The sequence below is a fragment of the Copidosoma floridanum genome, unplaced genomic scaffold, assembly GCF_036245765.1.
Source record: "Copidosoma floridanum isolate Cflo_tuat_1 unplaced genomic scaffold, Cflo_Japanese_pri ptg000017l, whole genome shotgun sequence".
Taxonomy (NCBI): domain Eukaryota; kingdom Metazoa; phylum Arthropoda; class Insecta; order Hymenoptera; family Encyrtidae; genus Copidosoma; species Copidosoma floridanum.
In genome coordinates this window covers 3,173,148-3,185,418 of record NW_028321894.1, presented here as the reverse complement: position 1 = coordinate 3,185,418, position 12,271 = coordinate 3,173,148, and the positions used below count along the sequence as shown (strand labels likewise).

General features: G+C 35.0%; 1 protein-coding gene across 1 annotated transcript in view; it reads left to right on the top strand.

Moving 5' to 3' along the window:
- LOC106644845 (uncharacterized) overlaps positions 1–12,271 on the top strand; it is a 2,208,360-nt gene that overhangs the window by 1,700,585 nt on the left and 495,504 nt on the right. The window contains exon 40 of the mRNA XM_089592443.1: positions 10,617–10,818. Within this exon, the coding sequence (XP_089448569.1) occupies positions 10,617–10,818 (202 nt within the window). The remainder of the gene's footprint in view (positions 1–10,616; positions 10,819–12,271) is intronic.

The following is a 12,271-nucleotide window of genomic DNA, read 5'->3' as shown; positions in this document are numbered from 1 at the left end:
AATAAGTTTTTCTTACAAAACAATGATGTCGATGGGCTACAAAAAAGAAATTTCATTTGTTTATACTCTTTTCGTTTGCTTATTTAACATTCATTTTATTTTCGTACCTCTCGCATATATTCATTTAAATTCACTTGTTTATCTCAGCCTATTCGTATACATAATTTTTTTTTTTGTACCATCTATAATATGTACATTTATCCTGTGAATTAATTCTATGCTCATCGGAGTATGTCTCCTTAATAAAGAGTGCCACACGCGCCCCTCATTCGCTTTGTTTTTTTTCAATTCATGTAATGTAAATTCTACTATTAATTAATGCTATTAATGCTTGGTTCATGTGTACCTTCCCATTATATTTCTTTTCTGTGAGCTTGTGCATCTCAGTCTTATATATGTACATTTGTAGTTTGCGGCGCGTCCACGAGCAACGAAAAATTTTATCGCTAATTTTATTGCCCTTTGATGGCTCTTTTAGCACACAAACTATTTCTTCCACTAAGAAATATCTTGTATTCAGCTGGTGGTGATAGTAATACTTTGATTGGTATTTCGCCTAAACTTAGTTCATTGCTGCAATGGCTCTCATTTCTATCAGGGTCTCAAATAACTCTTTGAAATATTCATCTAAAATTTGGCCTTTCAGTGGCAGTTTCATACTGGATGGTGTTCTAGCCCTCTGCCCAAAAACGAGTTTGTGCTGTTAGTATACCGTACTCTGATGGTCCATGGTATCGTATGAGTGCATGCACATAGGTAAATGTTTGTTCCAGTGATTATTTTATTCCACGTAGACCTTGATGTATTCCGTGAAAGTACGATGCATACGTTTGATGGCATGTTTGTTTGTGGGTGGAATGATGTGCTGCCCATTTTATCTATTTTAAACAGCCTTGCAAGTTCATCCATAGTTTTTTTCATAAAATAAGTGCCTTGGTCCGATAATAAATGTTCTGGCAGCCCGAACGATGCTATGAACTTATCTGTTATCGCTCTTACCGTTTCTTCGGCTGTTTCTCTTTTTACAGGTGAGAGTACTATAAATTTTGTTAGCCAGTCTTGTATGGATGAAATATGTGTATACTGATTCGCTGAGAGCTTACTCATGGGCCCGTAGAAGTCCATAGAAATTTTTTCAAACAGTCTACTCGGTGTGTCGGTTATGAGTATGGCTTGCTTTGTTTTAATTCGGACGAGTTTTTTCGTTTTGGCATGATGTGCATCCCAAGATGACTTGTCTCACATCTGGGCGCATGTTTCTCTAGTAGTAGTCTTTAACGATCCTGTAATATGTCTTATTCATTTCCCTATATCCACTTATTGCAACTTCATGGTATTCTCTAATGATTTTAAATCTTTGATCTGCTTGTAGGATAACTAGATTGATCGTGTAGAGTACTGCTGTGAGTCTACTATCTTTAAATATTTCCTTCAAGGTATGGACAAAGTATCCCCACTGAATCAGATTGAGGATCACTAGGTCCCTAACGATACCAATTGCTCTTTTGCATACATGTGCATGATTTTCATTCTCCTTGAATTGATTATTTTAGTTTCTCCTACGCTTCTTTCTTCGTTATTCATGCGTGTCGGATAAATGTATCCCCTCTCTTGCAGTGCATCTATAAACCCGTATTGGATACTGCTTTTGTTTTCGTCATGAACGCTGGATTATCTGAGTACTTAAATAGGTGGCCCTCGATCCTGTTTAGTTTTTGTAGTAGGGGTGGGTCTTTTTCCTCTTTTGGTACCCATGGTGGCCTTGCCATTGGTAGGCGTGTTTTGCACACTTTATGTTTCTCCATTGATGGTGAGTGTATGACTGTGTTGGCTTTGTTCTCGGTCTCTGTTTTGCATATCACGTCATTCAATTCGTTGGCTTGCTCTCCTTCTTCCTATGCTGTACTTTCATTGTTGTCATCATCGCTGCTTGTTTGCTGTCTGTTCTCTCCCCGTTTTTCCGTATGCTAACTCGTATCCACTGCACTTTCGGAAGTGTCTTGCTCCTTTTCTGAATGACTTTTGTCCTCTTTCCCTCGCTTGCCTCTGTCTACTCTCTTGTCTTGTTTGGACCTATGCTTTCACTCCTCACTTCCTTCACTACTGCTAAGGTCTTTTTGTGGGGTCTCTACCTCTGACTCAAGTTCTGTATTTATCGCGCTAGTAACTTGTATAAGAGGCGTATAATGTGCATTTTCCTCTACGACTTCTAGATGTAAATGGCAAAACTTACCGTCTGTTGTAGCACTGTAATGAGTGTTAATATAATTTCCGTAGGTCAATGCAAAGTGTACACGAATGTTTTTCTCAAATTCTTGAGAGAACAGATAAGTACAATCGCTGTTTAAATACATTGTTTGTGACTCAAAAATTTCCTTTGTTTCTTCCAGCTCTTTGCATTTTTGTAATCAATTCCAATTGCGCAGAATCGTTCGCAACTCAGTAGCTTAGATATCGAGTTTGTACTACCATATAAGGCTGTAAAACAAATAGTTTCCGGATGGGTTGCATGGGATTTCTGATATTTTTGCCAGAGCACTACCAGGTTGTGTGCATTTACAAGTTTCCCTTTGCGTTTCATGTTTTAAATATTCTAGCCATTTATTTGGAGGTGCAACTTTTACTAGCTGCTCATCGCGTTTGTTTCGTACCATGCTCTCATTTTTCTCTGACTAAGCCATGCTTCCCCCGTTATGTGTTTTCGTTAACTTCTCCTCTTGTACGTAGCGCTGCTTTGTTTGTCTTTATTATCTTGCTAGGCTCCCACATACCAATCCTCATTTCTGGTCTGCCTTCTACATCTTGCTTTTTAATATTAATTACAACTAGATCCCACAATTCATCTGACCTATCCTCGAATAAGTAATGTATATTTGGGTCTTCTTGGTTGTTCGTCGAAAATTCCCTCGCTTGCTTCGTGCTTCCTTCTTTTTCTCCTATATCAGTTCTTCACTCTTCTGTAATTAACTCTTGATTTGTATTTGCAACGCTAGGTAATTGTATGTCAGAATTCACTATTATTACTTTTTTTGACGGGTTTGTCGTCAGTTGCTTGGCTGAAAAACGTGGTTTGTGTCTGTGCAAAGTGTCAAGTTATCGTTTACGTGCTTTTTGTAATTTTTCTTTTTGTTCTTATATTGCTGGCGTGCTTGTAGCCGTTATACCCTTTCTGAAGCCTGATTCTTCCATAATATAGCCTAATTTTCCGTCTGCTGGCCGCTGTGAAATAAGTCCTTATTTAATTTTTTTCGTAAGGCTCTCTGATTTAGAGTCCGCATCACCGTTTTCTTGACCTACTGTACTTGTATCTGAATCTTTTTCAATATTCTCATCGCAATATCGCTTTTTTTTCTGTACTATGATGTTCGAGTTTTCTGAATCGGTACAATGAATTTTTATTTTCTTAGGCTTACCTTGAATTCTCTTCCTGATATTTGCCCGTACTTTAAATTTGTACACTGGAGGTCCATCGCTATCAGCCAGCTCTTTATTCTCTTGTTTATCTGCCAGCTGATATAGCTCTTGGCGAGGCCGTTCGAAATTCACTTCCTTTTTTTTGTAGTACTGTGTTTCGTAATAATGCATCAGGTGGTCTGTTGTTTACGCCCGGGTGGTATATAACTTCAAACTCATACCCTCTCAGTTTCGCTTCAAGTCTGTTAAAGCGAATGTCAGGTTTTTTAGACGACTGAAAGTGCTTAAGTGGCTCGTGGTCTGTAACCACCGTAAACTTGCGTCCATATAAATATGGTTTAAACTGCTCTTTTGCAAATACAATCGCTAACAATTCCTTGTCTTATTTTGTGTAACGGAGTTAGCTCCCTTTAAGGCAGCAAGACGCCTACTCAAACAGTCTATCTTTTTGGATCCCTCCCTGACTAAGAATCGCTCCGATCGCGTAATCTGATGCGTCAGTTGTAGCGATAAAGAATTTTTTCAAATTTTGGGTAATAAGTGAAAATCCACTACACAGTGTACCTACGAGAGTTCTAAATACCTTCTCCTTTTGGTCACCCCATTTAAATGCAGTACCTGCTTTTAGGAGACTTGTTATAGGCTGGGCAACTCGTGCATAATTTTTGACAAATCGCCTGTAGTAGCCTACGAATCCTAAGATTGTTTTACTTTCCTTACATTTAGCTGCTAGCCACTTTAACAGTTTCGAGAATCATCTCTCATGTTTCTTAAGATCAGGGGCAAAGACCATTATGGCATCAAGATACACTTCTATTTCATAGCCTTGTTATCCTGCGAGTGCTAGTGCAATAGCCCTTAGAAATGTGTTTGGCGAGTCTTTACACCCCTTTGGCATCCTTTTATATTGGTAGTGCCCGTCTGGACCCAAAAATGCTGTCTTATGTACATCGTCGTCGTGTATTTCCATCTGAAAAAATTGCGATTTGAGATCCACTACCGTGATGTAACGTGCCGACGCTAGGTTCTCTAAGATATCACTCTAAAACGGTAGTGGGTAGTATAAGCCTACCATAACTTCGTTTTGTAGTCAGAAATTCGTGACTACTCTCACCCTTTTTTTATTGTTTGTTCTTGGTTGTTTTGCCACTATCCAGGTATTCGAGCTATATGAAGAGGTAGAGGGTTCAATTATCCCTTGTTCAAGCATTTTCTTCACTTCGATTTTCATTTGATCCCTTATTACCGGTGGATATCTAAATCTTTTTGCCACGATGGGCTTATCCAATGTCGTTATAATTTGATGTTTTAATAGGTGTGTTGCCTTGAGAGGTTCTCTGTCAAGGCCAAATACGTAAGGGTTTGACTCGATCAGTATTCTAACATGTTCTATGTCTTTATTGTTGCAACCGGCGGTGTCTACAAGTTGCATTATCTTGTTTACCCGTTTTTGTTTCTCTTACTCCTCTTCGTTTTTTGAAAAACTTTCCGTTTTTTCTTTATCATAATTTTTTTCCTTATAAAATAACCTCATCACTGCTTCTCCCAAGCATTTGACATTGTCGCCATTAACGTCTTCTGAGTGATCCCGGTAAATTTCTTCGTAATCTATAAGCTCTTCTTCCGGAACAGGCACGTATTTTATCTTATTACTAATATCAATGCATTTTTTGCCTTATTTTCCTTAAATATTTCTGGCTATAAGGTTTCCAAATAATATTCCTTTCTCCATCCCTTGAAGGGGTATCCAGACATATTCTACTTTATTCCTGCTTCTTATTTTTCGTGCATAAATTATTTGTCCTGATTTTGCAGGTATTTTAAAACACTTTTGCTTCAACAGTGGTATCTCTACATAATCTTATCTCATCATATTCTTGGCAGCGCCTATCCAGTCCTGATATCGCTTAAAAGTATCCCACCCTATGATTTCTTCCGCTTCCATAGGGAAGTCATGGGGGACGACATGTAATGTGCACTCCAATCCATGGAACTAAGCCTGTACTGTGCCGAGTGTTTTGCGTGCTCCGTGAGTCACGCTGATAAGATTCACTCAGTACCTACTGTCTATTAGCATGTTTGTGCTAAGAAAGTTATATTTTTTAATCTAAATCTTTGCACCTGTATCCGCATAAAAAGTTGCCCCTCCATTCTTTCATTGTGGTCCCCATTACTAGACCAATGGTGGCATATGCCCTGTCCCTGAAAGTTTTATAGTTATTTTGAGAAGCTGCTCTATTTTTTCATCACAGTCTGAAATTTTGGGTTCATCATTTTCTATACATGTGTCCACCGCCTTCATCCGATTACTCTTTCTGCGGGCTCTCCTGCCTTTCCTTGTGCGTCTGCCCCCCTATTGCGTAGGAGTGTTTTCGCACTCTGCAGTATTGCATTCTATACTTCCCTGCACTGCGTAAATACATGGGCTGTTGATGCGTGATTCTGCCTCCAATATTTTTTGCTCCGCCTCTTGCGGCCTCCCTCTCGCACCTTCTCGTCAGACACGCTTCTCTCTGTTTCTTTCTTTAATTCATGTTCATGCTGTCTTGATTCTTATTGTTGCTTCCATAGCGGTTAAATGCTTCCCCATTCGTGTTAATATACGGGTTACCGTAGCCACAGTTGGAGTAATAATTACTGCCTGTGGGATAGTAGTTATTGTAATTGTCATTGTAATCATTACTGTTATTATAATTATTATTTCTATTGTTGTAATTGTTAGTTCTGTTATTTGTATTATTGTGATTATTGTTTCCGTTATTGTATTTGTTTTTTCTGTTGTGTTAGTTACTATTCCTGTTATAAGGATCTGTTGAGCCATTGTCATAGCCCCTGTTATAATAATTATCATTATAATTGTTAGCATTATCATTCCCATTCCCGTAGTTATAGGCGTTTCTCTTGGTATTGGTATTTCTCTTATATTCACCAGATTTACTATTGGACCCCACTCGGTCGTTGCTTTATTGTATGTGGGCAGTGTACGTACTGGTATTGCATGCTGTAAGCTAAGGTCACTCTCTATTCTTAGCGCTTCTTTAAATGCTTCGCAGAGGGTCCTTGGGTTCAAGCATGTAATCTTACATCTATATGTTGAGGGCAAGCCATATGTAAATTGCTTAACTGCCTCTGCTTCTGCGCTTTCTTTTAGAACCTGCTTCTGAATAGGAAGTAGGCTTGTGTTCAAATCATGTAGCATCGTCAGCCTGTTATACAATCCTTGTACTCTTCCGCCATAGTCCTGTATTGATTCTCAGTTATGCTGTCTAAATATCTTTAGCTGTGCCATCAACGTGTCTAAATTATTAATGCTCCCGTATCTCCTCACAAGTCCCCGAAGAAAATCCTGAACTGTTGCGAATTGAGCCAGTCTGGGCGCAAAATGTTTAGCCACTTGTCCCACTAGTTTGCCCGCAAGTGTGTCGAGAAAAAGTCATTCATCTTCTGGGCCCACTTTTTCCGCAGTCATTTTTACCATTTTTTTGAATAGTGTCAGGTTAATTGGATCTCCATTTAGTTGCGCATTCTGCAGTCTGCGTGGGTGATTATGATTGTGTGTAGCGTATGTATCTTTTGTACCTTGGGGCGAAGTAGGTGCTATATCCTCCGTAGTCTATCCCTATTCGTATCTGAATCGGCCTAATTTGTAAAGTTATCCATAAATTGTGGTACCGTTACCCCAAACATGACTTCTTTGATTTCTTCAAGTTCTTTCCTCATATCTTTCATTCTGTCGCATAGCTGTAGAAGAATATGAACGTCTCTTACTCCGGGATTTCTTAGACCTTTATATTCGTAACAGGATGCAGTTGAAGTTGGCCACTGCGGCTTCCCTGGCATGCCCCATTGCGTCAGCAGCATGGTCGTTTCATCTGTTCGAGCTCCGTATATCTCTTCAGCTCTCCTTGCATTTTGCTCACTGACTCATCCGCCAGAAACAAGACCCACTTTTTTGTTCATGCTTCTTATGTTTACAATTGTGTCACCAGATATATCCCGGTGATCCCTACCTATCGGTGACAAATTTTGAATGGTCTCTGTGATCACCTTATAAGGGATATTCACTTTTTCTGCTTTCTTTAGCTTCGCTCCAATTTTTAAAAATAAGCCTACCACTACTGTTTTAGTCTTTTTGTCTAGGGCATCCAGTTTTTCACTACCTTCTGATTCAAGCTCTAATCTCAACATTTATTCTGCCATACTTTCTCTTTGCTGCTTTTAACTGAGCTCTGGCCTGCTCATTTCGGTTATCATATTATCACCAAGGCCTTCGTTATCGCTTTCTGACTAATGAGTCATATTGGTAAAATAAATCACTTTTCTTCCCTAACTTATATATATATATGTGTATATATATATATATATATATATATATATATATATATATATATATATACATATATATATATATCGTGATTCGTATATTTCTTTTTGATCATACGAGATCTTATGTACTTTCCTAAAGTTGCGGGGCTGCGTTCAATTACCTATGTTGCAGCTTAATAATAATCTGACAAGAGGAAAAAAAGATTGTAGAGGGCGGAGTAAGAGAGTAAATGAGTGATATTCGTCTCTTACTAAGTTTCTTTGATTCTACCCTGTATTCTCGTTTAGTGGTAAATAAGGAAAGAAAAAAAATTTTTTTTGGAAAATATGTCGTTTATCGTCGTTTAAAAAAAGATAATGAAAATGGTAATTGATTTTTCAGTCAATATGGATGTAAGTTGTAATTTCTAAATTTTTTCTGTCTCTACCAAGCCTACAAATAAAATCTCTCTGATTTACGTTTGTTGTTCAAAAATTTTCCTAGTCCACTGCTAATTTAAGTCTGTTCTTTCGCGTGACTTTTGTTTCGAGTTTTTTCTTTTTAAAAAAAAAAAACACTAAAAAGAGGAGTGAACAAAAAAACATTTGTGTATATACATATACATATATATATATATATATATATATATATATATATATATATATATATATATATATATATATATATGTAACTTGGATTTGAAGAAAAAAATATTTCAAATTCTGAGTTGCATTTTGATTTTAAAGTTTGAAGTGCTTTAATTTTGTACACTTTCTTAACAGTATAGTTGATGTCCTAACATTAGCAGTACTAACTACGACCGTCATGGTAGTTATTTATACTAATCATATAATAGAGATTTATATTGTTTATAAGAAAAATCAATGCAACTATAAGATAGGCAATTGCTATAATAATAGTGCCATGCACTATTGCAACTTATAAAGCACAACAATGGCTAAACAGGACTGACTGGTGTCAGGGACATATAAAGTTTACGACAATCTTTAAATTTGAAACAACTGTCATACAGTGTAAGTAAATGAATCGTTAAGTAAATCTTTTAAATTGTATCACTTATAATGGCAAAAAACTTAGAGAATACTTTTTTAACAGTTCCGCTGGAAGCTGCAGTAACGTGGTGTAGTGCAGTTGATTACATGATCCTTAAAACAAGTTATGTAGTCTCGTAAGTATACTAATACAAATTGTGAGCACACACACTGCTTTAACTACTATTATTTTATAACTTAACATATCAGAAAAATGATATATATTGTAAATTACTTTAACAAAATTATATTCCATGTTTTTTCATGCATGAAATAGGAGAAGATGCAGTTCAAGTGTAATTTAGCTACTTAAAGAAGTAAGACTTTTTTTAAGTTTTTGTTGTTAACGCACATAATTTGCAGCGAATAACGATTACTAATAAGACAGGCTGCTGTTCATATATTGCTTTATACAAGAAGTACGAAATTATTGTTTCTCTAGGTTTGACATCTGTACAGGAAATAAAATATGTGTAAATATCTCTTAAAATGTTATATTTTATGTTATGTTTTAAGTTAAATTTAGTTTCTGTTAGTTTCTTAGTTTGTTACTATTCATTTATTTCCTGTAGATTAACTAAATATTAGATTTTTAATAATAGTCTCTTACGTTTTCAACAGACTATGCATTACTAAGAATCTCTCTTCCTCATCAAGTTTCTGTAACAATTAAACTACAACTAAATCTTCTTTTGATTATTTCATAACTTTAACTTCAGCTTTATCTAACGTTGCAATTTATTATTCTTTGTTGCAGAATTAATCATTATTTACATTGAAAATGATCGTAGTAGACATAAATATAAATTTTGTACAAGATGAAACTGATTCAGTATAATTTCTTAGCACCTAAAAAAACAGAAAGATTTTAAACTGTTGGCCAAGCATCGTGCACATAAGCTCTATTTAGTAAACAAAATAAAACTTTACCTTTAGATGTTCTCTTTTAGTTCATGTATAAGGATAGACCCCTCTCTGATCAAAGTGGTATTTAAAAATAGAACGATTCTTTCATTCTTTATCCCTCGATAACCATTTTGTTAAACTGAATACACAGCTTGTGAGTAGCATCTAACAGAAAATAACAACGTTTTCAATAGAGAGTCATCATTTAGCACACTTTAAAATTTTGACAACTCACTAAGGCCTACCCTTAACGAATCATGTCTTACAAGCTTACACGATGTCTCCATAAGAGAAATACATAAGAGCATAGCACATTCTTAATAATTTAGCCTTTCATTCAAAAGGGTAAGCATCAAATAACATTTTTAGAAGCACGATGGTCAGCTCTTCATAAATAAATAAATTTTTTATTTAATAATAGATTACTGATACCTACCTTTTTTTTGTTATACATCCAGGAATTCTTGATTGTTCGTTTAAAATTTGAATGGGTTTGAAAAAATTGCATACAATTTCTAAACACTTTCTTTTAGCGTTTACATAGAAATAAAAAATTAATAGTCCTATGCATTTTTAGAAACATTTTCTTCAAGAAGTATCATAAATTATTATTTGTCTGCCCAATTGCTAGCAACACACATATTGTAATAACAGCTTAAAAAGTAGATATTTAACGAGCCAAGATAAACTGATTGTATTAATATTTTATTTTTAAAAAAAATAAGACTTTTAATTCTTACAGCTGAACTTTTTTTAGATATTAGTTATTTTAATCAAGCTGTGCAATAGTAAGGATTAATGAATATAATATACATTAAAACAAACATTATTTATCTTTGTTATATTCACGTCCCCTTTTTATTTTTGTAATTAAATTTTTTGCATTATTTAACTCATATTGTATCTATTATACTTTGAATCTAAAATATTTTTTTCAGTCATTGCTCTTGTGTATGGAGACCCAATTTAATATGATGATAGTTGACAGACCACTTATACTTCAGTCCTTATATCATTTGCACAATTGCTTATCAGATCGACATATATTGACTTGGGAGTTTTTTTTAAATAGATTTGATACTCTATTTATTGAAGCACAAATAATATTTGGAAGAGAAGAAGAAGGACATACTGTTCGAGGTACGTCAAATATTTTATACAAATTGAATTTAAATAAGGACCTTGACGAATATCAAAACTGATGAATTTGCTAAGTACTAATTAGTGTAGAACATGTTTGTGATAAAAAATTTCGTAATTTCGAAAAACTTTTTAACTTTTTTTTTAACAAATCACTGGTACTGTAGCTTGATAATAAAAACTTTATCATTATTTAGTTATGTAACTCTTCTGCTTGTCGGTAAATCAGAAATTCATACGACCAATAGTATACAAGCGAATGTTGATACATCTAAATCATTGTATCAAAAGGTACATATGCATAGATGATGGCAAATACTAAACCACATAGCTTCTTTTTCCACATAATTTTCTTAAGAAATTTTCTTATTAATTTCTAATTTACCGACAAGCATTCAAGTCCCATAACTACTTTATCGAGCTGAGGGGAAAGAGAGCTCTACAGATTAAAAATAAGAAACTTATCTAAACTTACGGTGTGATCGAACGTACAGCCCAAGTGGTAGAGCAACTGTCTAGAAAACAGAAGGTCGTGTGATCAATCCACAGCCGAGAAGGATATTCTTCTCATTTTTATTTATTTCTTAAGAAAATTTTCTTGAAAAAGATACTATGTGGTTTAGTATTATAAGTCTTAAGTACATTGGATATTGAAAGAAATGGCATTCATGTAGGATATAGAGTGCTTGCATTGAAAGTGCTGCCATCCATGCATATGCACCAAATTTTTTTAATTTTATATATAATAAACAGTTATGATTATGTTAAAAGCATTGTTGCTTTTACTAAGTTAAAGAGGAATCTTAACTTTCTAATAATAAAAAATTTGGTTTGTCAAGTACGGGTACTTGTACAGTATTTACAAACTGAATTTTTATTAGCCTAAGCATATGCACTGTTACAAAAAAAAAATTTGCATTGCAAATTCTAATAAGATTCAACAGTGGTGTAAGTGCCCAAGAAAGAGTTAACTTAACAGTGAAAACAAAAGTTTTTGAGAAAATCTTATGAGTAATTTTTTTAATAGGAAAATGATTTTTCTACTTACAGCTATTTTCTATCTACTCTAAGAAACTTCAATTTCACTGTGTCTCTCTTTTTCTGATCCTTTGTCTATTCTGCTTGCTGCTCTTGACTTTTTTTTAAGAAACTCGCACTTCTCTTACTTTTTCTTAGTTTTCTTAGTTTATACTACTCTATGGATTTAGCACACTTCTTCATACAGCTTATTAATACTCCACTTGACACTATCTGCCCACACTAATCTTAACTACTCCTCTTTTCGTGTCTTCTTCGTAACTACAAGTATATTTATTCTGTCCTTTACCTTATCTCTCTCTTTGCTGTACTTATATACATGGTAAAATGTACGAAGAATGATGACTCTCCCATGTATGCTGTTTGCGTTCTCTGTACTTTTCTTCACGTGAACACAAGGATTCACTTGACCTTT